Source organism: Ochotona princeps, chromosome 10 (assembly GCF_030435755.1).
Source record: "Ochotona princeps isolate mOchPri1 chromosome 10, mOchPri1.hap1, whole genome shotgun sequence".
NCBI classification, from domain to species: domain Eukaryota; kingdom Metazoa; phylum Chordata; class Mammalia; order Lagomorpha; family Ochotonidae; genus Ochotona; species Ochotona princeps.
The window spans coordinates 4737295-4765043 of record NC_080841.1 but is presented as its reverse complement, the minus strand read 5'-3'; the positions used below and the strand labels follow the sequence as shown (position 1 = coordinate 4765043).

Genomic DNA, 27749 nt, shown 5'->3' with positions numbered 1-27749 from the left:
TAAGAAAAAAGCGGTCTTCACCATTACACACGATAATCAAGCTTTTGTCAATTGAACGTGAAGAAAAGTTTCTTAAATGTGCACATGAAAAAAATCAACTGACATAAAAAGGAACACCAATTAAATTCACAGTAGACTTCTCACAGGAAACTCTACAGGCAAGAAGAGAATGGAGTGACATATTCCAGATTCCAAAAGCTAAAAATTATCAACTCAGGATAATGTACCCATCAAAACTTTTCTTTGTCTTTGAAAACAAAATAAAATTCTTCCACAGTAAAGAAAATTTAAAAGAATTTGCCTCTTCCAAATCTGCCCTACAAAGGATACTTACAGATGTTCCCTTGATGGAGAAGAGGAATAGCACCCACCAAAACCAAAGGCAAATGTGAAGAACATCCCAGAAAAATAACAGAAGGGTAAATCAATGAACAACCCATTGCTAAAATGACAGGACCAAATTACCACCCATTCGTATTAACCCTGAATATAAACGTCTTAAACTCATCCATTGAACATCATAGATATTGCCTACAGAAGACACACCTCACCAACAAGGATAAGCGGAAGCTGTATCTCATGGATTTTGATTTTTTCTATTTAGTTTCAACTCTTCAAAAGCAAAATAATTTTATTTTGCTGTCAACCCAAATAATTTTTGCATTTTGAGTCGGGGCCATGGTCCTTTCCAGGCATAGTCTGTTCTGGGCTCTATTTAACAACAATACCATTTCTGGACCTGTAAAAGGTGTGATTCTTTAGTAGTAAAATACAGATAGAGGCATCACCCATTGCTTAAAGTTATTGTTAGAATCAAATATGACAAGATGTGTAAAATCAACACCATAGCACATGTAGATCAGCAGAAGCAATGAATTAAATAGAAAAGTATCATTTACTCATCACTAGTCATGTAAAAGATGTGTTTTAACTGTTTGCTATAATTACATAATTGAATCCACACTCAGCTCTTGTAGAGAAAGAAGTATTATCATAATTGCTACTGTAGTTTCAATACTTAAATGGCACAATGCTGGGCACAGAATTGACGGTTATTTGTATGTGTTAAACTCCTGCAGAACTACACACACAGTCATTACCTGTGAGACCTCAGTTGACCTCTGTCAGTCAACAGTCTCGCAAGAATGGAATCTGACTGCAGCAGGAAAAGGATTCTTTCAAGGTCGGAGAGTTGGATAGCTCAGAGAATCAGCATGGAATCTTAACATGCTGGCTCAGAGACGATGCCAGGAACAATCCCGATGTCATACAGCAGGAGCCATCTCTGGAGAATGTCAAAGGGTACACATCTGCCACTCCATGCACATCACTGAACACTGTTAGCTGCGGTGTCTTCATTTAATGCACTCTGTACTTCCTTCTAATTAATGGGATATGAAGAGGCAGTGACTTGGCCTTCATTTGGAGGAGCTGTTCAACTATGCTCATACTCATTGGATGCACAAAATGAATTGGATTTACTTGCCGTTCTTGCCCATAGCTACAGACCAACAGCTAGAACACCTCCACTGATGTTTTTTGCGTATTTTCAATATTACTGACCTGGTCAATTTCAGCCTTATGGAACTGGCCAGTTCAAAGCCATTGAACACACTTGCCGTTTGCTTTATGTACCACTATAGCATCTTGTTAATTCTTGTATAAACTATGTACCCGTGGCCAGTAGAGTGAAGTGAATTGACTTACATTGAATTCACTCAGTTGTAACAGAAACTTAAATGCAGAAGATGAGCAAATTTGGAACTGTTACAAACAACTGAAGTAGTCCTTTAGAAATGTTGGAAGAAATAAAAGTGAAAATATGAAGCAGCCAGTTCTGAACAGGATTATAAAGTGAGTTAAGTGTTCAGCTTTAGTCATACTCCTTGGAGGTCAGATGCTATTCTGCTACTTGCTGGCTTCCTGCAATGAAATACATCGGTTTCCTGGTTTTTATCTGCCTCGCTCTTTTCTGCCATATATTTTTTTCATTAAAATTCTAATTTCTTACCCATTTTACTGATCTTGTATTTTACCTATATAAAAGAAATGATTTTATAGTGATTTTAAATTAAATTACAAAATCTTTGCCGTTGGAAATTAAGAAAGAATGTTGACATTGTGGCATAGCAGATAATACTGCTTGCTACAATGCTGGCTTCATACATGCCTGCTGCTTTGAGACTTATTGGCTCCAGTTTCCATCCAGCTGCCTGCTAGTGTGCCTGCCATGGGAAAAAAGAGAAGATCACCCACGTGTTTGTGTCCTTCCACCACCAGTGAAGAGCTACACAAAGCCTGTGTCTGTGGGTTTTGGAATAGCTCAGTCCGGATAGATGTGGCCATCTGGAGCGTGAACTGGGGTGTCTGTTTCCCCCACTTTCTGCAGCTCTGAATTTCAAATACATAAATAAATAAATAAATCATAAAGACAAAGATATTAAGAGATATGTACCATATCTTAGAACTCTACAGTTATCAAACAATTGAAGCCTTAAAGCAGGCTTTATTAAAGCATGAAAGGTGTCTTACTGAGCAATAACATTAAAAGACAGTGGAGGATAGTTTGATATTTGTCAGCTTTGGAGGCAACACTTTGTAATTCTAGATGTATTATAGATTAGTCCCAGAACAAATTAATGTTATATAAGAAAAGAGAGAGGAGAGACAGAGAGAGAAACATTAGGAAGTTCTTCAGTAAGATCATGGAAAAATATACATTATGATTAAGGTGACATGGATTTCAAACAGTTCACACCAAAATAATCTCGTATTATTTAATATGAATAAGATATATTCTTTGGAAATGCTAAAGAAGAAGATAAACATTTGAAGAGATTCCATCAGAGCAAGATGAATTATGTTAAAATTAGTGAAATTTTCTATAATGATGAAATTGCTGATTTATAACAAGACTGTGCAATACAGCAGAAAAATCAGCAATTTAAGAATGGATACCTCTTTGTAGGAAGTGAAAGATGACCTTGAAGATGAAGCCTATAGCAGCGGACCATCCTCGTCAATGAGACATGGAAAGAAAGTCTGTGTTCATGCGCTAATTGAAAAGCACTCATGGTCAACAGCAGAAGCAGAACCCAGCATCTGAGCAGTTAGGCCAACTTGCAATGATCAGCACTGAAAAATTAAAACGGAGCCTACTTTCTCCTCAGTACATACTAAAACTGTTGCACCCAGATCAACTCTTCCCAAGGGCAAAAGATCAATGGGAATTTTCAGCAAGTATGTTCAAGATATTGAGACATTTCTTTGAAGAATCGTCAGCAGTCTTGAAGGCAAAGCAAAATCAAAGCAGTGGCTACCAGGAGGCATAAACAGCCCAGTCAAAACAATAGCAGATTGGTCAAATGGAAGAGGCATGGCAACAGTGTTTTGAAACCTCAAGACATTCTGCTTGTCGATTTCACAAAGGACAGCATGTGCTTCTTGTGAGAGTATGTAAGAAATTTAATTAAACCTTGACATAGATTGGATTGAGAAGTGAAAGCTAAGTGTTTAATTTTCTATCCATTAATTTTGTTTTCCCGTGAAACTTTGGTAGTCCCTTGGTTCTTGCAATATGTCAGTGAATGGTTAAAAATGTGGTGCTACATTCAAGCAGAAGGAGTATGGTTATTCTGTTAGCTTATTGATTAGAGAAAAATCTGTTACTGGATTTTGTTGCTAACATATTTATTCCTGAATCTTTGCATTGGCAGACCTGAATAGGAGAGATGTGCTTATAGGCACTGGTTTGATAATATCTAGAAGCGGTCAGTATTTCTATCTAAAATGCATGAGTTTTTCATTTTTTTTCTTTTATAAGATTTGTGAAATTTTTAATTTTAGTTTGCTTTTAACAATGTGATATATACATAATAGTTCTGAGAACATAAAAATATTCGCTTCCTGTCTCCATCCACTACTCTTCCTAAACTTTGTCTTCGTTTTTTTAGCTTTTGAGCCAATATATTTAGATTTAAATTGCTCATGTCTTCTTTAAGAAACTGCTCCTATGCTTTTTTACATATCTTTCCAGCACACCAGACATTTTATTACTGTGGAAATGTTATTGTGATTTAATAATATTACCTTCCAGATAGTGATGTTATTTTAATGAAGGATGCTATAATTGTGCAAATATGTTAATTGACCACCAATATTTTAAAAAAATGAACCTATATTATTTTACCTATATTCTAACTTGAAATTCAATGACATCTTATTTAAATATTTAAAACGTAAGGTATGAACATGGTATCTTCATTATTCACTACTGTTTTGTGCAATGTTTTCTATTTTTTTTAAGATTTCATTTTTATTGGAAAGCTAGATTTCCAGAGAGGAGAGACAGAAAGAATCTTCCATATGCTTGTTCACTCCCCAAATGCGTGCAATGGCTGAAGCTCATGTGATCTAAAGCAAGGAGCCAGGAGCTTCCGCCAAGCCAGGATTTCAAGGCTTTGCACCACTCTGCACTGCTTCCTCCAGCCATAACCTAGTTTAGTGCAACAGCTGGGTCTCAAACTGGTGCTTATATGGGATGCCAGAGCTTCTAGGGGGATGATTGACCAGTTGAGCCATTGTAAGGCCCCCATGTTTTCTGTTTATTCACAATATTTATTTGAGATGTAAACACCATGAAGCACCAATTTCCTCCCTCAGTTACTCCTACAGTGGTTCTGTTAGCCAATGGCAGGCCCTTCAGCTCTCGACTTAGAGCATTAGGACTCATTTCTGAATACAGCAAGATACATAATTACTACATTGTTTCAGAAAGATAATTTATGCCCTTAAAGCTTAAAGAGTTTAGTTTGCCACAGAACATATTTGTTAGTATCCAGTAAAGCAACTGAACATAGATTATCTTTAAAAATGTGCAATCAACTATATTGGAGCATGAGTTTCATGTTCACCAATCTAAACAGGAAGACTACACAGAATGTATGTATTCATGACTGTTCTCAATCAAGGAAACTCTTAGATTCACCACTTTCATCTCAACGATAAAGTACTAGGAAAAATGTGCGAGGATATAAGCATATAATATGATTATGTAAATACAGTAGTGTTAATGAAGCATTTTGCTGATCATAGAGTTATGAAGGAAAGGATTACCTATTCTGCATAAAGATTGCTCCAATAAAATTTGCATGAAGCATTGTTGGGAGAATTAATTGAATTACTGTTTAAAGCTCCTGAAAGAATGCCTTCCTGGGGAAGGAATTCGTGTTAACAGATAAAGAAAGGGAGAGATTAGTGAACTCTGGCCATGTGTTAACTGGATTTCTCTGAAGGGAAAGTGAGAAATACGTGACCAGCCTTGTTCAGTTATTTTATATTTAAAAAGCACTTTTTTTAAATGTTTTTATAATTATATGTGTTTATTGCCTAAAGGAATAGTGTGCGCAGATCAAATCAGGGAAATGCTTTGATGTTAGTTTACATCGAATCTTCTTTCTTCCGTTTGCTCGTAGAATACGTACTAGATCATCATAAATCTTATTCCTAACACTATGCGCTTTAGCATCAAGGCTGTGTTCTTTACTCTGTCAGTGCAGCTGTGCATGGCTAAATGCTATATGCCTCTTCTCGATTTGCTCTGCACCTTGCCGCCTCTAGATTTTAGCTTTCTGTATTTAGATGCTTTTTAACTGCCACAGATGAAGGGGCAGCAATCATTTTGGTGCTTCTGGATTGGACTTCACTTATTTTTATGCCTTCCAGTTTCATCCATTTTGCTTCAGATATCAGGATTGCATTCGTTCTATGGCAGTTACATTCATTGTGTATAAATGCCAGATTTTCCTTAATGTATTCATGAGCAGGTGAACACCTTGGCCAACATTATATTCTGGTTACTATGAGTAGTCTTGTCTGATAGAGTACATATCTCTGGCATAAATACGGCATTTCTTTTGATTCTTTTGTGCAGTGGTGAGATTGTTGATTCAAATGGCATTGTATTTCTAGCTTTTAAAGAAGTTTCTAGTGTCTGGAGTAGTTTGCAGTCCCACCAGTGGTATCCAGAAGTTCTCCTTTCTCCATATCCTTTTCAACTTTTTTTAATGATTGTTTTTTTGAGAAATTGGAATGAAGGAATATCCGTTGTGATCTTCATTTGCTTTTACCTGCTAGCTAGTGATCTTCAGCCTTTTTCATGTGTGTGTTATCCACCTTTGTTTCTTCTTTTGAGAAATATCAATGCAGGTTCTCTGCTAATTTTTCAGATGTATTTACTTGAAAGCAAACATTAACACACATTGCAAGAGAGAAACAAAGACAGAAATAACTTTTATCTGCATGTTCACTCACTTACCAAAGGGATGCTTACTTCCAGGGTGGACCAAGCTGAACCAGAAGCTCCATGGAATCTCTCACATTGGCAGGGGAGGGCAGTGAGTAGAGCCCTAGAAACTAAACCATCATTCACTGCCTTCCCAAGTGTATTAGCAGAGACCTGGGTCAGAACTGGAATAACTAGGACTTAACACTCTGTTGTGGGATGAGAGTGTCACAGACGGTGGCTCAATCTACCATCCTGCAACACGGGCATCCTTTAGTCATTTGTTAACTGCTTTTATTTGTTTTGTGGTTGTTGAATATATTTGAGTTCTTCAGCTTGCAAATACTTTTCTCTCGTCTTTTCACGTGTAAATATCTAGAAAACAAATGAAGATCCTTACCTTACTGATATGCAAAAATCAGCTCAACATGGACTAAATACCTAAGTGTAAGACCATGTAAAGACCCACCCTTCAAAGTGCAAGAAAGCAAAGTAAAACTAGGCAGATAAATTATGTCAAGCTTAGAAGCTCCTACACAAAATAGGACGCAATCAACAAAATGAAGAAAGCACCGCGTGTTTAATGGAGAAGTACTAGCGACTTATAGAATGATCTACTGCCTAGCTACTAGTTCAGAGCTTATTAGAATGTTAGCTTCTAGGCTGTGGAGCCTGTTATTGTCACACAATCCCCTGTACGGTATTCTTCACTTGATATCAGTGGATCTCCTTGGAAAGGCTGGGCCTGAGACCCCTGTGTGCACACATTGTGCTTGTATCATTGCTCTTGTGGTCCTTGCTGCTTCTGCTGCATACCTCAGAGCAGTGCATGAACTTGGCACACAGTTAAGAAACAAGTAGTCCTAGAATATCTTGCTAATAATATATATATACTGCATTAGGTTTTTCTGGATGATTTTTATATGGCGATGATTGATTTACTTCTGCAAATACACTTTTCAAAAATATGACTAGTCAATGTTTATTTGTTACTGTAAAAGCAAGAAGCCTTGGATATCACTGTAAGATGAAATATTTTCTGGCAAGCTGAATTATTGTATTTCTCTCAGTAGTCACATAAATCACTAACTTATATGAAATTCAATTGTGGTGCTCTGATTTCATTTATTTATTCTGAAAATATGGATTTTACTATTTTACAAAATTAACTATGTCCACATGAAGTTTTCTGCCAATTCTATGAACTTCTAAATAGGATACATTTCCGATCTTAAAGCTGTTATTTCTGCCTTTGAAACCGTTTTGTGTCATTAAAAAAGATGAGAGGTTTATTATTCTTGCTGTCACATACAGAAATGTCTGTGTGTTCAGGACACAACAGGTGTTCAGCAAACATTGTGGTGAGTGTCAGTAGTGACTCTTAATGATTTCATAGTGAAGTAATTACTCAAGTGTCATGTCACAACCTGTTTGTTAGAACCTGCATGGTAACAGCTTTCAACCGTCATCTACTCTCATATACCCTTAGGTAAGATGAATTCTCCTCTGAAATATTCCTTAATGAGGATAAAAAAATGCACAGATTTGGAATGTTTCCCCATAGTATTATAAGAAACAATGAACATAATTAAAATATGCACGCTCACGATACAATATGGCTTATCAAAATTGTTCAAGTAAAAGATGGCAATGAAATGAATGATTAGTTTTCAAAGCAGTGGCATCTGCTCTGTGAATAATCCACAGAATGCTTTCCCATCTCCATGCATCAGCTCTTTATTCAAAAGGGAGGAATTCTCAAAAGATACTTATGGGACCAAACAAAATGTAAGATATTGTCAAAATGGAATTTTAAAATGTGCCTATTATTTATACCCTGCTTGCTGAAAAGTGATTTTAATCTTATCAGATGCATACATGCCCTAAAATATTCCACCCACCTACCTCCCTCCTTTTTAGCTACAAATGTCTTTTCCTTTCTTTTTCCACGTTCCTCAGATAAAAGAGTATCCACTCAGAAAAAGATGACAGAGCGCTTTATTAATTCCTTAGGAAGAAACAACTCACATATTCATGATTGCATTTTGCTGCTAATTGTATAAAAATGCTCATCTCGAATGAGAAGTTTCATATTTGTACCTAAACTGTTTTATCATTGTGCTGAGAAACACATTTTTGAACAATTTACTGAAAATTTGACATGAATATTAAACTAATTGTAACACATGAAATTAACTGATGTTAACTATGTGACATACTTTTATAAATTTGATTGATAGCGTGTTTTTTTTTTTGTTTTTTTTTGTTTTGTTTTTTTAGTGATGGGCCATTGTACAGGTATTGAGGTGTGGCTTTGGTTGAGAATATGCCATAGTAGAGTACCTAGGTTTAAGCCCAGGCTCCACTCCAAATTCCAGTTTCTCAGTAACATACTAAGAGGCAGCAGTGGGAGCTCTGCAGGGTCCCTCGGAATCCCAAAATGGAAGAGCAGTCTCACTCTCTGCTCTCTGCCCAAATGTATTTGAAAACCAATATTATCACTTTCTCTGTATATTTGAAAACAACTATTTCTAAACACAATCAGTTTGGAATATAAAAGATGTTAACATTGATAAACTGTAAAATTGAATGAAATGACCATTTTCCGGTACTTTTTACATCATTTACATTGGACAGTATCTACGTGCAAGAGATGCATGCTAAAACACACTGCATATTCAGAGCTTCCTTCTGGAAAGAACAGAAGCTACAGTGTGATTTGACTTTTTTATCCAAGGAAGATATTTTCCCAATCTGTGAGGGAAAAGAGCAATAATACAGTGTATGTAAATTTTTGCAACATGATACCCTTAATAAAATATTTTGATCAAGTACTTTAGTGTGTGTTTGTAGCAGCTATTTCTGAAGTAAAGATGTGGGGCAAAAGCTATAACCATTTTTTAAAAGATTTTTGGACTATGATGAAATATATAATGAAAATTTTCATTATACTCACTTTGAAATCTACAATCCAGTGTTATTAATTACATGCAGATATGCATCACTGAAATCTTCTCAAATTTCATCCTGCTTAATAGAAATTCTGTAGCTATTGTATGCTGACTTCCATTTTGCTTCCTCCCAGCCTGTGAGGAATTGGCATTTGCTTTGTTTTCTAATTTGGAGGAGGCTCAGTCTTTCTACCACAATAGCCCTACAGTATTTTTCCCTTTTATATCAGGTGAATTTCACTGAACATGCTATATTCAGGGTTCATCTATGTTGAGCACGAATTAGCAGTAATACAGGCTACAGTGTTTTTGTATGAAGTGTATGGAACCTCATTCACCTGCTGATCATTTTGCTTTTCACAATACTGGATATTGTCTGCATTATCTTTTTAACTTTAGATAATTAATATATGAGTTGATTGTTATTGATTTAGTGTGGTATTAACTGTCCTTTTTATTGGTGCTTAACCTGACAGTTGGAAAAAGAAAATTTACAGCATGACAAATACTGACATGAAAGCAAAATCTTGCGTTGAAGCTCACGTTTTATTTTTTCTCTTTATTATATAGTTGTTTTAAACTGCTATAATACATTATATCTATATGGTCACTGATGAAAAATAATGAGAATGCTTAATTGAAAATGAATTTTTACAATTTAAAAAGCTCCTTTGTTTTATTTAAATATTAATAAAATAAGTAAAAAATATTAGTAAAACAATTTAGTATTGATTTTGTGTATCTTCTATCCTGAGCTAATAAGAACTTTCGAAGATATTTTAATATGTAATGCTGTGAGGGCATTATTAACACTAATTCCAAGCATGAAAATTAATGACCTTTACATTTTAAAGAAAACTAATTCAAATACCATCAGAAAGAGAAAATAGAACAACTATGCTGAACTTAGACTGTCTGCCCAAACTGCTAATTTTTGCAAGAATGATTCTCTTGCGTGAAAGTTCCATGTAAGGGGACCACAAAAGGAATCGTTCATCCAGGATTCAGAACATCCTACCTTCTGGTACATTGCCACTGACAAATAATTCATTGCATTTATTTTAAAGTGTAATAAGTGTTTTGTGGAAAAAAAAAAGAAATAATTATTTGTAATTAAAGTATTGAATTTTAACATTTTCAGATGAATTCAAACTCTTTATGAAAAGGCTACCCATGAATTACTTCCTGAACACATCCACTCTGATGCACTTGTGGACAATGGATTCTAATTTCCAGCGTCGTTATGAACAACTGGAGAACAGCATGAAGCAACTGTTCGTGAAGGCACAGAAAATCGTACACAAGCTCTTCAGCCTCAGCAAGAGGTGTCACAAGCAGCCCCTCATCAGTCTGCCAAGACAAAGGTGAGACATCCGTGGCACCGAGAGGTGTCGTTTTGCCAGTGAGTCCTGTTTATTGTTCAGCTGCACATTTTGTGTAGATGCTAAAATATGTGGCACAATGTTACTTATAATATTAGAGATTATCTGAAATAAAAGCACACATATGCTCTAACATCCCCACATAGTTAACTAGTTATTTTCCAAAGCAGTAATACAATGAGACTTACGCAATAACACCTGTTTTTCATTCTTTTGCTATCAGCAATGTGTGATCACTGTAAATTGTTCCATTTGATACTCCAATTGATAATTGTGTTGCAGTGAACAGAAAACCCTGAAGCACTACAGCTGCTGGGAGCATGGGTAACTAGCAGAATCTCCAAGTCAGAGTCCTCATTATGCAAATTACATATAAAGTAAATCAAGATTTTTTCATGTAACTTGTGTTTAAAGAAAACTCATCCTATGTCAGTCATCCTATAAAAGCCTCTGAAAATTTGACATGCATGTTGGCAAACGTTGATCTTTGTTTCTTCAGTGAATTGAAGGGGTCACTTTTGGGTTTACTGCCTTAAAGAGTAGCGATCATTTAATACGAAAAAAAAAAGCCTTTATCCGTTTTAATCCAGGTTAAGAATACTTCAGAATTAAAGGCTACAGAGAATATAGAAGGACAGCTTCACCCAAGTGTGCATTTGTGCCAATACTCTGTTTAGCAAATGCTTCTGTTTCAGCTTGATGATAAAATCCTTAAGGGGCAAAATCTATGCTTATAGATTTTTTTCTCTGAAAAAATGTTAAAGATCAATATTTTGTTAAACTCCATTTTGAAATAACTCGTTGCCATTTTTAGTATATTCAAAATTTGTGTAAGCTCACCACAATCTTAGTGGAAGATATTTCCATTATTCCAGGAGGAATCTCAGTACCAGCTAGCAGTCACTCCCAATTCTCCCACAGCCTCACCCAGGCGACCGATCCCTCTAGATCTTTCTACTTCACTGTATGTCCATGCAGATTGACCTGCCCTGCACATTTTGTGTAGATGGAATCGTGCAGTATCTGCAGCATCAGCAGTGTGGATGGACTGTGCTTTGTTTATTCTTCCACCCTCGGATGGAAACACGGGTTGTTCCACGTTCAAGCCATCCTGAGTAATGCTTCTCTGAGCATTCCTATGGTTTATGTATGTTTTCAGTTAGAGTATACGCCAAAGACAGGAATCACTAGTAACAAGACACCTTGGTAAGCACCTTGCAGCTAATTTCCAAAGTGAATACAGCACGTAGCGTTTCCACAAATGATCACTCCAATCATTCCGCACCTTGAACAATCCTTGTTCTGTTCTCTTCAGCACAGCCTGCTTACTACTGGCTGTGAGGTTATATTTGTTGACTTTTGTTTACCTAGCCCTAATAAATAATAACTGTGGCTATACCTTTTGAATTTTCTTTATTGTTCAATGCTAAATCTTTTTGATAAATACATATTGAAATATTTTAAACATTATCACTTTTAAATATTGAATCATGAGAGCATTTTTTTGTAGTCTTGACACTAGGTCTTTACCAGTTGTATTATATAAAAATATTTTGTTCCATTTTCTGGATTTTCTTTTCATTTTCTTTATGTCTCCATGTCTTTCTCATCATTCTCTCTAAAAGTCTATCAATTTTATTAACACTTTCAAAAACAGAACTTTAAATTTTCTCGAGTTTTGTGATGTTCCTCCTATTGTCTTATTTTCAATTGCAATCATTCTATCTGGTTATTGTCTACTTAATGTGTTTTTCTTTCTGATTCTTAGAATTAAAAGGTAGGTATTATTAGAGAACTTTTCTTTTTAAATACAGTTTTTCACTCTGCTAAAGTTCTCTGTAAGCATTGCTAGAAGTTTTGCTATTTTGTACATTTGATGGAATTTCTTATTGCATTTATGAATCACATATTTTAATTTATCTATTGACATACTCCCCAGGGGAAAAGTACAAGTTGGGAACTGTGGTTTTGGGAAGATACTCTTATCTATCATAATGAACTTTGTGTTTTACATATCTTGGTTTAAGCAGTCTAAAAAATAATTGGAATAGAATAATCTGTCAAAAATAGAAAACTCTGGAAGATAAGATGAGTTAGGAATCAGGTCTCTGTTGAACAAAACAATCAGAGCTGACTGTTTTATGTGTGAATGTCAGGGAAGAACTGTGCCCGTGGAAGGGCAGCCAACAGTACTCCTCAGTCTGTGGGATCTGAGAGTCGTGCCGAGTCACTGGGGGACACATGTGTACATATGCAAGCAGTGAGCAGAGTGATAGAAACATGCTGAGCACAGGCTAGGGTGAAACACACCGTGAGAGCCTCAGTCAGTGTTAGTCACACAAGGTGGATGGATACAGGTACTACAAAAGGGCTGTATTTGGAAAACTCTGGATATGGAAGCCCAATTCAAAATTGAATCTTTTACAGAATAAAAAACTAGAATAAAATGAAGATGTATGATCTAGAGCAGAAGTCAGTATAACACAAATGAATCTTTATTATCCCAAACTTCTAAGCTAAATAAATCAATGATTACCACAGGCTATTCTTGGCTTTTATATTTTAGATTTAGCATACCTCTGCTGGTTGTTACTCATCAAATAGTACAATACACATCTCTTGCTACTGAAGAATTTCACTGAATTTTGACTCTTCTACACTACATTTCTCTGTTACTACCAATGTGAGATTTTGTTTCATTTTGCTTACATTTTTCCATATTTCAATAGAAAAATATAAAATGATATTATGGAAAGAGCAATGGCATTATATTCATTAGCAGTTGAAACCATGGTAGAGTCTGGGAATCTTGGGTGAGAAAGTGGGTATTTCCAGAAACCTTTGACAAAGGACACAGAGCAGCAGCCATACTGGTGGTTCACTTTCAAAAGTAAAATGTTTCGCTTTAAATATTTATCTTTCTTCTGTCTGTGTGGAGGCTTTATCAGCCTTTATGTGTCATTTCATTTCATTTTCATGCATGCTAAAATATTGAAAAAACAATTAAAATAAGTCAAAATGAGTGTTGCAAAGTGCGTCTTCACTGGTAGCTCGTTGGCTTGAACAACTTGTGTAGGATGGTAGATAGGTTAAAGATACCCTATGAACTGCGGAGCTCAGTTCTTTCTTTTAATAAATTATTTAATGACATTATTTGAAAGAGAGAAAGAGAATGAGAAAGAGCACAGATATCTCCGATTTATTGATTGATACCCTGGATGATCACAATAACCAGGCTGGGCCAGGCTAGACACAGGAGCTAAGACATTCATTCTGATTTTTCAAATGGGTAACAGGACCCAAGCTCCTGGCCCTTCTTCTGCTGCCTTCCCAAGCTTATAAGCAGAAAGCTGGACCAGAAGTGGAACAGCCAGTGCCGAAGCTAAGGTTCAGATATGGGACACTGGAGATGCCTGTGGTAGCTTAATCTGTTGTTCTTCCTTAGTAGTGAAAGAATGACATTAAATTGACAGTTAATTTCAATACTTCTCAGGGGATTATTTTCTTGTTTGAGTAGTAACTCTTAGCCTGTGATACTTCTATGATAATATGACATCCTTGAAGTAATCAACTTTGTTACTTCCCTAAATTTTTATTAAATTTATTGTATTTATTTTAAAGGCAAAGTGAAAGTATTTCATCTACTAATACTGTTCAAATGTCTGCAACAGCTAGACATAGGCCTGGTGAAAGCCAGGGACCAGGAGCTCCCTCCATATCTCTTCATGAGATGCAAGCATTTTTACCTTCTAACCTCTTCACCTGGAAAGTACATGACAAAGCAAAATGAAATCCAACTTAGAGTTGTTGTGGCAAAATCAATGCAAATGTCAAGAACATGCAAAAGAAAAACAATGCCTCTGCATTTACATGAAAATAGTTCTCACTCTGTGTAAATCTGAAAAAATCTGGTCCCCTTAAATAGTCTTGAAACATCATTGCCTGAGCCATGTGGATCTCTTGTTGTCAGTACTGCCCCAGATCAGCTCACCACCTCCATAAAGACCTAACAGGGGTATGAGGTCTTTTCCCCTTTCCCCCACTCTTCCTTTACCCACAGAGCCTGTAGCTTACTGAACATAAGCATACTCATACTTTAAAGGCCTGTCTTGCACCAAGAATGGATATATGGTTAACTGTGCAAATGACTGTACATGGAAGGGAGGCATGAGACATTTAAAGTGCATCCCCAAATTAAAATACATGCCATTTTCTTCCTTTCCCTATTCCTGTATATAGAAAAATATTAAGAATATTTTCACCATAAAGAAATAATAAAGGCTCAAAGGAATATGCATTGTTACTATGCTTTGAATATTCCTTACAATTTTTGAGTGTCAGTGAAAATAGGGAGGGCTGGCATTGTGTCACAGGGCATTAAGCCACCATCTATGAAGCCAACATCCCAGAGTTGTACCTGTTCAGATGGGAGGCTCCAGCTTCCAGTTCATGTTCTTGCTGACGGTCCTAAGAAGGCAGCAAATGGCACAAGTGCTTTGACCCTGCCACATACATGGGAGGTCAAGATGGAGTCCCAGCCTCTTGACGCAGCCCAGTCATGCTCCAGGTGTTAGGATCATCTGAGGAGTAACACAGTGCATGAAGCATCTCTCTCTTTCTCTCTCATCTCCCTCTATCCTGTAACTATGACTTTCAAATAACTATTTCTTTAAAAAAAGAAGGCATGATGCTTAGCTCTAAATATTAAACCATATTATTCTTCCTGAAATGTTCACACTTTATTGTTATTTTAAAGAGGAATTAAATTCCATTTTGTCAAAATAATTATTATTTGGTTTGTGTTATAACTACAGTTACACATGAATTAAAGCTAATAAAGGAATATGACTGAATGGATTCAAAATCTATTAATATTACAGAATACATGATTTAATTAAAGATGGAATTTTGAACTCATTACAAGGGACTTTTGTTCAAATCAGTTTTATATGAAACTGCAGAGAAGTTAGAATATTAATTTTCCTTGCATTTATATTTTTTTGTTATTTTTCTAGTTTCCAGTATTCTTTGAGAGCTCACAGGCCAATGGAAAGTATTAGAAAAGTCATAAAATTTAAGACTTCCCTTTTGTATATTTCTAATTGTTAGTGAGAAAAATGAAGATGTGAAAATGATAATACATCCAGCATAAACAATGTGCTTACATAATTATTTTCTGTTTCTGTAATATCGGGCTCTACTTCGTATGTCTGGGGCATGTGCAGTATGCTGATTTACCAGAAATGTTTGTGAGTTTGTGTTTCATGCTTGACAGACAATTTGTTCTGAAAATGGTAGCATACATTTTGTGAGAAACACACCATTAATTGCAAAAAAAAAAGTATATTCATAAACTGGATTTTAATTCATGGCATCTAAGGAGATTAACTTCCCAAGAAGAGAAGAAAAAGGTATATACCTTACTTTCCTTGATTCAGGAGAACTTCTGAATAGTTGTCAAAGTAAACAAAAGTTGTAGGTTTACTAACAGTCCTTCATTTTCCCCGATTATTGATATGGATTGCACTTCAACACCCATCATTGTAAAGTATGCCATTTTTCATGTTAATATTTCAACTCTTTGATATCCTCAGAAATCCTTTCACTACCATTCACTTTATTATATCTTTGATAGCTGTTAGCTGAAATTATTTTTGAATCCATATAAAATTCCATTCATCTTAAGAGTCACTAATTTGAAAAAATTTAAGCAAACATAATGATAAAATAAGATGGGATCTGCGGGATTACAGTGTAAAGCCATCTTTCTTTCATGGATAAAACGTTATGCAGGACAGCCAAAAGGTGGCCACGGCAGCAGTTTGTCTAGTGAATGCTGTCAGGGCCTCACAACCTGCTTGAGAAAGATGTTCAAATTCAACCCACTGAAACAATTTTTATTCCAGAGTAACTGATTCTGGCCATACTAACAGAGGCAAAGTGTCTGGACAGTCATGCTATGTATCTGTGTCTGTGCAAGACGACAGGTCATCATTTCATTATGTTTTGAGTAAAAATCTTACAGTGTCATCTTGTTTTCTTTGGAAATTTGAGATTCTCTCATTTGAGGAAAAGGAAGCAGGGAGCAGGGGTGTGGCATGAGTGTTACCCCATTACAGTCTAGGGAGTGTTTTGCTGTACCCTCAGGCAGTGGAAGTTACCAGTGTCATCCCAGGGTCTCTACACTGCCTTTTTCACACTGAATGGTCTTCTAACAACAACTTAACATTGCTCAGGAGTACTCTTTCCCCAGGAGTCCAGAGAGTTGCTGGCTCAAACAACCACATCTGAGGACACAGCCACCACAGACGCCTATAGAATACTGCAAGAATATTGTGCACTTTGCTTCCTTACTTGGAAAGACACAGACCACTCTCCAGGGAGTGATAAATCGCCTATAATGGTGGAGATGAGCCCCTCCCTGACTTTTCCCAATGCAATTTGACTGAAAATCACTTGATATAAGCAACAGTAAAGAAATTTCTTCCAATAAATTGATGATGAACCTCTGTTTTATCCCTTAAGTAACTTAGGTGATATTAATGTCTATTTCCAAAAATGAATCTATAAATACATTTTGAGAAAATACACTTCTGATTTACATCAGAGTCAAAGGCTTGTAACGACACTATTTAAACAGTGCAACAGTGAAAATATTTCCATGGTTCTGCAGGAATATATGCTACATCTATAAACAATAAGTGAAAAGATACCAACTTTGTTCATGTAAAGTCAATTTTATTATGAGTCAGGTCTAAAGAGATTTGGAAATACCTGATTACTTCAGCTTTTCAGAAGTCTACATTAAGTGCATCCCAAAGTTCTAGAAAGTTTCACAATTGTGGAGAAATGGAGCTAGATTCTGCACAACAAAATTTCTTGCTTCTTCAAACACCTTTTAGGGTGGGCACTGTGCTATTGACTTAGCAATGATCTGCAACTCTGGCATTCCATGTGACCAATGATTCAAGGCCCAGCTGCTCCATTTCAAGTGCAACTCCCTGTTAATGCCCCTGAAAAAGCAGTAGAAAATGCCACAAGTGGACCCCTGCAAGCCACATCACAGCAGTTGAGTGTCTGCCTTTGGCCTGACCCAGCTCCCAACTGTTGGATATTGCAGCCATCATTAGGAGTGAACCAGAGATTGAATCTCATTTTCTCTCACTCTCTTCTCTTCTCTCTCTCTGTCTCTCTCTCTCCTAATGTGCCTTTCAATTAAATGCATCAATGTTTGAAAGCAATAATAATTCAAACACATTAACTTCCTAAAAGTGTGTTCCTGAGGTTCAGTATCCAACTTTTAAAGGGTCATCATTGGCTTTAGGTATAATATAATCACCTTTCTCACCATAAAATATTTGATAATTGCCTTTCATTCAAAATAATTTTAGAATAACTTTGTCTCCATTTATGCTTTAGTTGTCCTTTTACTGTTGAATATCAACCCTTTGCAAACAATCCTTTTAATTATCATCTAACTTAAGGATTACACTACTTCATCCTTATGCAGCTGGAGATCTGCATATTCCTGCAACTTAAATCCTGCTTTAGGTACTAAAGCACATTGGGTCACGTATTTTTACAATGTTTAGCTCTGAGTCTTTCACCCTGAAGGATTCATTAAGTGAACTCTTCCATTGCTGATTAATTAGCAGACAGCCTTTTGTGGCCCAGAATGAAATACTACGGAATCCAAGTGAATACACAGATTGTAGACCACATCAGTCATCATGCATTTCATCTGAATAATTAGACCTCCAGAAGCTAGTTTTCTGATCTTATTTGACAATAAAAGTTTGAAATGGATGGACTTTCAATGTTTCAATATGATTGAATGACGGGTGAGTTGCACTAAAGACTGAAAGTTGTCAGGTATAACTTACAAGTACTGTCTTTAACAAGTTCTAGTTGCTCAGTTATGTGGGGGAATCTCATTTGAGTTGATTTAATGATGCATTGACTGATTGTTTAATAAAGTAACCCCATTGAAATATAGTGTACAATCTCTAGCCTTCATAGTATATTTACAATCTTCTTATACAACACAAAAATACAAAAATGGCTTTTATTACCTTATTTCAGCATAACTCTTACATGCATATATATGTTTGCATACATACACACATACATTCATAGATAAAAAGTTACTAAAAGGCATAAAAATGCAACCCAGAGTTATTTTTCCTAAAGCATTAAAACTTAAGGCATCATCTTCTGTAAGTAAATATTTTTATCATTGAAGGAGGTACAAATAAACGAACTAACAACCAAATCAAAACCACCTTAATCTTACCACAGTGTATACATCACAAATCCCTAACACGAGAAAGGAAACCCTTGGCAGCACCTCTTTTGAGATAGCAACCACCAGTTACAAAGTGAGCGAATACATTTCAAAAATCAATGCCAAGTGAAGTAAAAAACCCTCTATCTCAAAATCGAGGTGAACTTCAGAAAGCAACAAATAGAACAACACAAAAGAACATTGTTGTGACAAAGGAATGCAGGGGAAAATGAAGGTCAGTTTGTCGTGGTTGTTCTATTAAACTCAGCAAGTGGACTTTATGTAGGTTTCTCAAAGGAAACAAATGGGATCAAGGCTGAGGTAATACCTTTTATTGAACTGAAAAACATTAGTTCCCACACACCAAAGAATTAGCCATAAACAAATATGGGAACAAGAAGTTTAGACAGAAGGCAGCTAGAAGTTTAAAGGCAATATATACTGCTCAATCTTACCCTGAACACACACACACACACACACACACACACACAAAATACAGAAAAAAATAAGTAAGAAACCCTACATATATGTGTATACATATTGCACTCTTCTATCTGCCTATACAAAAGATAAGGAGAATGTAGGATTTTGGTCTAAAATTGAATGATTTTTTTTTTCATAGCCTCATCTAAATGCCCACCAAAATTCACAAAATTATATTACTTTCTGCAGTTACTTGAAACCATTGGTATGGCAAAATGTAGACTTTTTGGTAGAAAGATTGTAGAAAAGGAATAAAAAGGGTGGAAAAGCTGGCAAATCTCTAGGTTATCCCCTGCGAGGAAAATACTGGAATGACCCAAGGAGACATTCTAGAACTCCACCAGTATTCCCTGCAATGAAAGCATGGACATTCTCTAATTCAGGACAATGAATCTGGGTCTGACCCCTAGAAACTGGCATGGTGGCCAGCTACTAGCTGACATGTGTGGACTACAAACTGTAACTGGAAAAAATTTCTGTAGTACTGACAATATTCCTTTTTTTAATTTTTTATTAACAAAAAGCAGGACAGATGTCATACATTCCATAACTACAGTTCAAGAAGTCGTAGGGGTGTGAGTGAATTATGAATATCTTCTATTTTTATTTATTTATTAATTTCATTGCATTATGTGACACACTCTTTTTTTTTTTTATGCCCTGGAATTCTCCCCGCCCCTCCCCAAACCCTCCCCCCCACCCTCCACGGTGGATTGCTCCACCTTGTTGCATCTCCACAGTTCAAATTCAGTTCAGATTCCCCCATTGGAGGTTTTGACCAATCATAAAGTCCAGCATCTTACTGTCCCGGCAAGTTCCATGGCTTCTTGGTGAGACCATCTCTGGTCTGAAGGTAGAACCAGCAAAGTATCATCCCAATCAAGTAAAAAACCCAACATATTATTTACAACCATTTACAACATTATGGCATTAATTGACGTGGTATTGATTAACCAATATGTCACTAGGGAGATGCAGGTTCTCGACCGAAACCTGTAACTTCCTCATAGACATTTCAATTTTGGTTTATATTCAGCCATGTTCCATATACCTTAAAATGGCTATAGATCACTATTCAGCTGTCTCTTGTCTATTTCAATGTTAGTATTTAGCATTTTATAGCATTGAAGCATGATTTTGCTAAACCCGGCTGTTTTTCGGGTAGTCTAACTCTATAACTGCAACAGGACCAATGTCAACAGTTTAGGTGAACGTCTCTGACCTTTTTAAACTTCTCATTCTTCATGAGGAAGCACCGGAAGACCAGGGCAGCTTGTCAGGATGCCATGTGATCGTGACCATCCGTTATCCCAGTGATAGGAAGCCAATCCCACTGTCTTCCTCTCGTTGAGTATGGATTTGTTATGTTTCCCATTGTTTTCTTCACTGGGAAGGTAACAAAGTGAGTGTGAAGATGACTATGAATCTAACACATAAGTACTAAAGTACAGTGACTCAGTGCTATTTTGAGAGAATAGATATGAAGGATTTTGTGCTTAGTCAACTGATGCTCTGCCTACGGGGAAAAAGTAAGGACATGACTGTAAGTGCAGTGTCAGATGTTACAACCTGTGAATATTCCTTCTGAAAATATTGTCCATTAAGTGAAGTGATTGAACCGATTCAAGGTTACAAACCATTAAAAAAAAAAATACTTAGCAAATGTTGGAATTCAGAGCAGAAATAGGAAGTGTTCTCTTGCTTTTGCTGTTTTCTAAGCTCTGGTATAAATTAAAACATGATTATACAATTAGCAAAAGTGTAGAAATTAATATTGAAAACAAAATGTAATCACTACTTGCAGATGAGATGCTTATTTACTTGGAAAGCCAAGGAGAATGAACTAGAGAAAAAAGTTAAAATTATAAACAGCATAATCAAACATAAAATTGCTAGCTACAAACTCCATGAAAATTTATTCTAAAAAGTGTAAAATACCCAGTTAAAGAAATAATACTAAAGACCACATTCACAGGGTTATCAAAGTCCATAGCTATGAAAATAAACTACAGTCAAAATATTTAAAATTTTAATAGACTTTTTGGTTGAATGAATCTCTTAACCATGTATCTGAGTGAGATAGTTTAACAAAGCTATTTTCTCCAAGAAACTATCTTCTGCTAAATTAATACAATTAGTTAATATAAGCAATTGCATGCTTACCGACACATTCATCAAAAAATAAAAATAAAAAAAGCAATGAGTGGTATTTTAGAAAAGATGCATGCAGAGGACTTTCGGTCTAGCGGTCAGGATGCTTGGTTCTATCCAAGGAGTGCCAGCCTTGAGTGCTGTGTTCCTTTCCTAATGCTTGCTACTGACCCTGGCAGGCAGCAGGCTATGGCTTAGGAAGTCATAAACAGGGCCCAGCACAGTAGCCTAGTGGCTAAAGTCCTCCCTGCTGATGCACTGGGATCCCATACGGGTGCGTGCTTTGAATTGGCCAGCTCTAGCCATTGTGGCCACTTGGGGAGTGAATCAACAGATGGAAGATCTTTCTCTCTCTCTCCTCCTCTTTGCATATCTGACTTTTCCAATAAAAATAAATCAATCTTGAAAAAAAAGTCATAATCAATGAACCAAATCCAGATCTCTTAATTATTTTTTTAATATTTATTTTCTTTTTATTTGAAAGGTAGACCTTACAGAGAGAAAGAACGATGGAGAGAAAAGAGCTTCCATGTGCTGGTTCAATCCCCAAATAGCCAGAAGCAGCCAGAGCTGAGCTGATCCCTTCTGGGAGCCAGGAGCCTCTTCCGGGTCTCCCTCGTGGGTGAATGGTCTGAAAGACTGGAGTCAGCCTCGCTGCTTTCCCAGATTCGAGCAGGGAACAGGGTCAGAAGTGAAGCAACCGGGACAGGATCGGGGCCCACACGGGATGCCTGCACCACAAGATGGAGGATCAGTTAGCTGTGGCACTGTGCGGCCCTTCTCCTGTTCTGTTTGTTTTTGTTATTAATATAAACTATTCTGTTACTTGTACCTCTTCCAGCCTCTAGTCTCATCAATGTGTAGATGTACTGAGATTTGCTTCTTTTTACTCCTGCACGTGTAGGAGAGTAGAAGGTATTTCTCTGTCTTTATTTCACTACATAAGATGCCCTCCATTTTGTTGTAAGGGACACAGTTTTTTTCATTTTCATTGATGAAAATGATCTGTCAGATCAAAGAAATCCCCCAAAAAGTCATATGCTTGATTAAATGTTTAAAATAACAGTCCTTTATAGCATCACTTAGTAGATGACAATGAAGTCTACCCTCAAAGTAAAATTTGTAGTTTAAGATGCCTTAATTATTAAAGAATTAAAAATTTAAGCTATTTATAATTTATAACTATTCTCACATTCTAAAAATAAATATTTAATGCTGTTTACAGGAAAAGGGGTTGTATTGGCTGTGTATTAATATGGGGAGAGAGTGGAATATTTGGAATTAGTGTTTATATAATGAAAATATACACATTATAGTGTATATGTAATTACATTATTATAATGTATATTATATATTGTGTATAACTATAACATAATTATTTTATTATGCTGTATATGCATCATAATGTTTAATTTGCTTTGGAAAAAAGAACTAAATCAGAAGAAGGGTTGGAAATGTATTGTAGGTCTGTATGTGTGTCCATGTGTATATGTTGTATGTGTGTAAAGATGTGATTTTTTACATTGGATTGTGAACCTTAAAGTGAAAAGAGAGAAAGCAGTGAATCTCATGTATATTCAAGAAAATAATTCTAGACACAATAACCAGCATATTCATACCCTTGTATGCTCTGGACTCTAGAGTGCCTGAGTATTTGAGTATGAAGGATACAGAAATAGGAAATGAATTCAGAGAGGCAGTAGTAGAGGGCTGTTGCCAAACAACACCCTAAGTTGGTTAGAAAGATTGTTGTAGAATGCCTGAACCGGGTTTGCTCACCCAGCACACAGAAAGCCAATCACTGATATAGGAGTGGGGGAAGAAAGTGAGTTCTTATTGAAAAGATAGGACAGAGAGACAGGCAGCTATTGTTTAATTCCTGGACTCCCTGAGGATTTACAGGTGAAGGTTTAGCTGGTTGAAATTGGGGCTGCAGAGTGTGTGTTCAGTTACTGTACAAGTTCCCGTGTTGGTCATTGAAGTGTCTTCCTTTGATTGGCCAGTTATCACATGCTCTAAAGAGGATTTATGATGACCAGCTGGGCTCCAGTTTGTCTGGGGGGGGTTACAGGAATGTGGTGGTTTATTCAGCCTAGACCTGTAATTCCTCATCCTTCTGTTAGAGAAGAAAATGACAAATTTGTGTCCAGTGATTAGAACATTACAAGCTCAGCTTAACCACGCCCTTAGGTCAGTGAGTTCCTTTTGATAACGGGAAGACAAGGATGCCTTGTGCTGAGGAAGGCAGGCAGGAGGCTGCTCCCTACTTCCACGTTATGAGGATTTAGTTTCAGGCTGGGACAGAACACCAACTTTGAAAAGCATGAGGATGAGCGATATTTAAGGTAACATTTCTTTAATGCTTGAAAATTAGAAATAGAATTTAGATTTTTTCTAGGAAGAGAATGTTTTCAAAAGAAACCTAACTTAAATCTTTAAAAAATGTATACAAAACAGAAACGAGAAACCAATATACTCTCCAAAAACTCTCACTTTGTTTTAGCATTAGAGAAATTTGGATGCCATCTATACTAGTTTTTATATGAGCAATGAGGGAAAATGAGTCAACTTGATGACAGAGAGGAGAAAGGATTTACTTTTCAAAATGATGTTTATTCATATTGAGATTTCCTGGCTCTTTTGTCCATGAATTGTTAAGGTTTTCTTATAAAATCCCGTACAACAAATACGATTTCCACACTTATCCATTCCAGGGCCATTAACGTCCAAACAGATCAATCAGATGTTATGCTCCTTGAATGACAGCTTCCACATGATTGCACTGTAGACAAACTTCTCTGTTCTTGGGGTTCTCGATTGAGAGAATACATTTAAATGTTAAGCATAAAATCATATCCAGTGCTTGAAAATGACTAGGAGGTACTATTGGAGAAGAGCAAAGGATCTTGTCCTGCTTATGTAAGAAGCATCAAATCAGTAGAACATAATTATGTTATAATAGCAATATTTACACACAAGTCACTGATAAATTCTCATGTGATATTTTTATTTGTGGAGTAAATTAAGTGCAATCTGCAAGACTTGATGAATTTAAATAGGAGGGCCTATGAAAAGGTGGCCTCATGTAAAGAAACATGGCATTAAAATGTGAAAGCCAACGGATTCTTTGGAAGCTATTTATAAGAGAGTCAGTGTATTCCTCTGCACCTGTTGTTAAGAGGAGGTACAACCGCTCAAGTTCCAAATTGAATTGGCTTCAAAGATTTTGAACAATGGCCTCTCTGTTTGTAAGTCTTCCCCTCTCTTGTGAATGGAGATTTGTCCCTTGCCAAGGAGGAGTGGCAGACTATCCATCCTCTGTAAGCAGCACCTGTGAAATTTGGCAATGTCTGTGTCTTAAGCGGCTGCATGAATAACTTTATACTATGTGTTTAAAGAGACCACCAGTGCTGTCTGATGAATGGATCTATGCAATTTAATTTTGATATCCCTGAATTGTGTGACTAGTTCAGCATCTAGTGCTGTTTTGAAATGCGATTCACTTCATCCCATCACATTTGAAAACAGAGGCTTTGTCTTACATTTCAGTATTTTATTTGATAAACGTTTGTTGTTATGGTGAGAAAATGTCCAAAGAAAGTTATGCCTGGTCCTAACATTTCCGGTTTTATGAACTAAATCTAACCATTCACTTAATGCTAACTTTTTCATTAGTAGTCAAGCTAGTACTAGATTACTAGCCATGAACACAGTTGGGTGGATGGTATGTATTTATGCAGTGAGGTTCAGTCAAGTCATCCCAGGTGTACTACTTTCCTTTGGCAGATAACCACCATTGCCAACCACAAGCATGTATATTATGATTATTATTTCGCATATTATTTTGCATATATATGTGTATGCACATATATATGCAAAATTTGTTGTTTATAAAAATTTGCATATTTACACTAACAAAAATTTTAAAGGAAAAGTCAATATAATTTGGACAATAGTGAAAAAACTCAGGCAGGCCATTCAGCATTTAAGATATTCAAAGGAAATGAGATTTTCAGTGGAGAAATGCTATGTTCATGGGAAATATCATAAAACCAAGAATCAAGAACAGCTGGAGCATTCCCTTCCTAAAATGTGTGGAACTTCTACAAGAATAACTGAAGTAGGTCTTCTCCTTTGGTAACATGACAATTTAACATTCTTCAAACACACTTCAACTTTAAATCCTTTTTGAAATCTTACTTAACCTTGCTCTGCAATAAAGTTAGAAATTATCTTTGAAGCTGATACCCAGTTTCTAGGACTTCATGCACTTTTGCAATATTTACTTGCATATGGGTCTTTCTTTTCTAATAGATAATAAGCCCAACCAGACATAAATGCTAGTGGTCCCTGATTAAATTTTCCTTTTGGCTTGGTGTAATGAACATCATCATTTCATGTTCACAGAAGAATTGGCAGTGAGACTAAAACAGAGAGGAAGAAAGCTTTGCATGTTGGCTGGAGAAAATTGTAAACCGTATTCCATATATTCCTATAAAAACCTATTACTGTATAAGTACCATGCGCTAACCGATTGCGCCACTGGAGCTGGCGTGGATTTGCTCATGCCTCGCTGGGTGGGACACAAAGATTAGTTACTCCTCACCATGGTGTTGAGGATTTTCCTGCACCCCCCCCCCAAAAAAAAATGTTCTGCACCTTAATTGTCGACAAATGTCTTGTTAGAGTTACAAGCCAGTCTAGATTATCCCAAAATCTGCCAAGATCAGCAAAATTATACTTCAACACAACAAATGGCTAAATACTAAAATGAAATAGACACGAGACAGCTGAATGGTACCTTATAGCCATTTTAAGGTATATAGCAGCCGGTCCTGTGTACAAACTAAAATTGAAATGTCAATGAGCTAATCATAGGTTGTGGTTAGGACTTGCTTTTTTTTTTTTTTTAACATACTGGTTACTCAAAACCATGTCAATTCCATAATGTTGCAAATTGCTGTTGATGTTATATTGGGACTCTTAATTGACTGGGATGATATTCTACCAGCTCTAACTTCGGACCAGAAATGGTCTCCTCAAGAAACTATTCAACCCATCTGGACAAGGAAAGAATCTTGATTGAATTTGAACTGTAATACTGCATCAAGGTGGAGGAATCCACCAGGGGGAGGGGAGGGGGGGTGGGGGGATTCCCAGAGCCTATGAAACTGTCACATAATGCAAAATAATTAATAAAAAAATAATAAAAACCTATTACTACCAATCACTAGTAAGTTCACAACACTTTCTGTGGTAGCATAAAGAAATCCATCTTTTCCCTGCAGACTCCTGGTTAGTTGAGGGTAATTTCTTTCACATTTCAAAATAAGTGAGACAAAACACAGCCAGTATGATATTGAAAGTCACATGTATAAATTAATATATAATGTGTATATATATATATATATATATATATATTTCCTGAAACGCAATCTTCTGACAGTGAATATTTATTTTACCTATATAAAAGCCTAAACTCTTTAAGACATATTCTTTTTTAATTGTTAAAGTTTAACTCTGATCTTTATTTTTGCAACATTTAATTTAAAAAATCTCATCTCAAGTTTTCCAGTTTTTCCCTATTTGTAAACTGGAAGTGGTATTTCTAATCTCCACACACACATATAACTGTACCTCCTGTGTAGGCCCAACGATGGTAGGCTGTCCCTGTAATTCCCAATGAGGATAATAATTTTGTTGGGAGAGAAAAAAAAAATAGAAAGCTGATGGCATCTTCCTCATCTGACATGAGAGCCTTTGTTTTCCCTTTAATGCCCTGGATCCTAGAGAGGCCCTTCCATTATTTCTGAGATCCATGTATTTCTGCCTCAGGATATTGACTCTGAGTCCTGTATGTGGGCAGGCAGGCTGCTGCCCTTCCTGCCACAACTTCTAAACTTAGCAGGGATCCCATTACACAACACTGAGGCCATCCCCTGTGCCATCAATACTCTGCTGGATATATTTGCTATAAGAATGTAGGAATTAATTTACATATGTGTGCTTTTGAGTATAGATGATAGTTGAATGAGACTTTTAGGTCAATGATATGTTATTATACAGTGTACTATAATGTGTCAACATTTTACTTACAAACAGTATGAAAGATATGATAGATTAAAAACAATTATACAATTATTCATAATTTACAATCTACTGCATTCCAAAATCACACTTTAAATTAATATATTAATGTCCCAGGTTAGCCTGGG

At 36.2% G+C, this 27749-nt stretch overlaps 1 protein-coding gene across 2 annotated transcripts in view; it reads left to right on the top strand.

The window, feature by feature from the left end:
* BRINP3 (BMP/retinoic acid inducible neural specific 3) overlaps nucleotides 1-27749 on the top strand; it is a 402242-nt gene that overhangs the window by 319858 nt on the left and 54635 nt on the right. For both annotated transcript variants that reach the window (XM_004578813.2, XM_058669710.1), the window contains one exon: nucleotides 10376-10598. In XM_004578813.2, the coding sequence (XP_004578870.2) occupies nucleotides 10376-10598 (223 nt within the window). The remainder of the gene's footprint in view (nucleotides 1-10375; nucleotides 10599-27749) is intronic.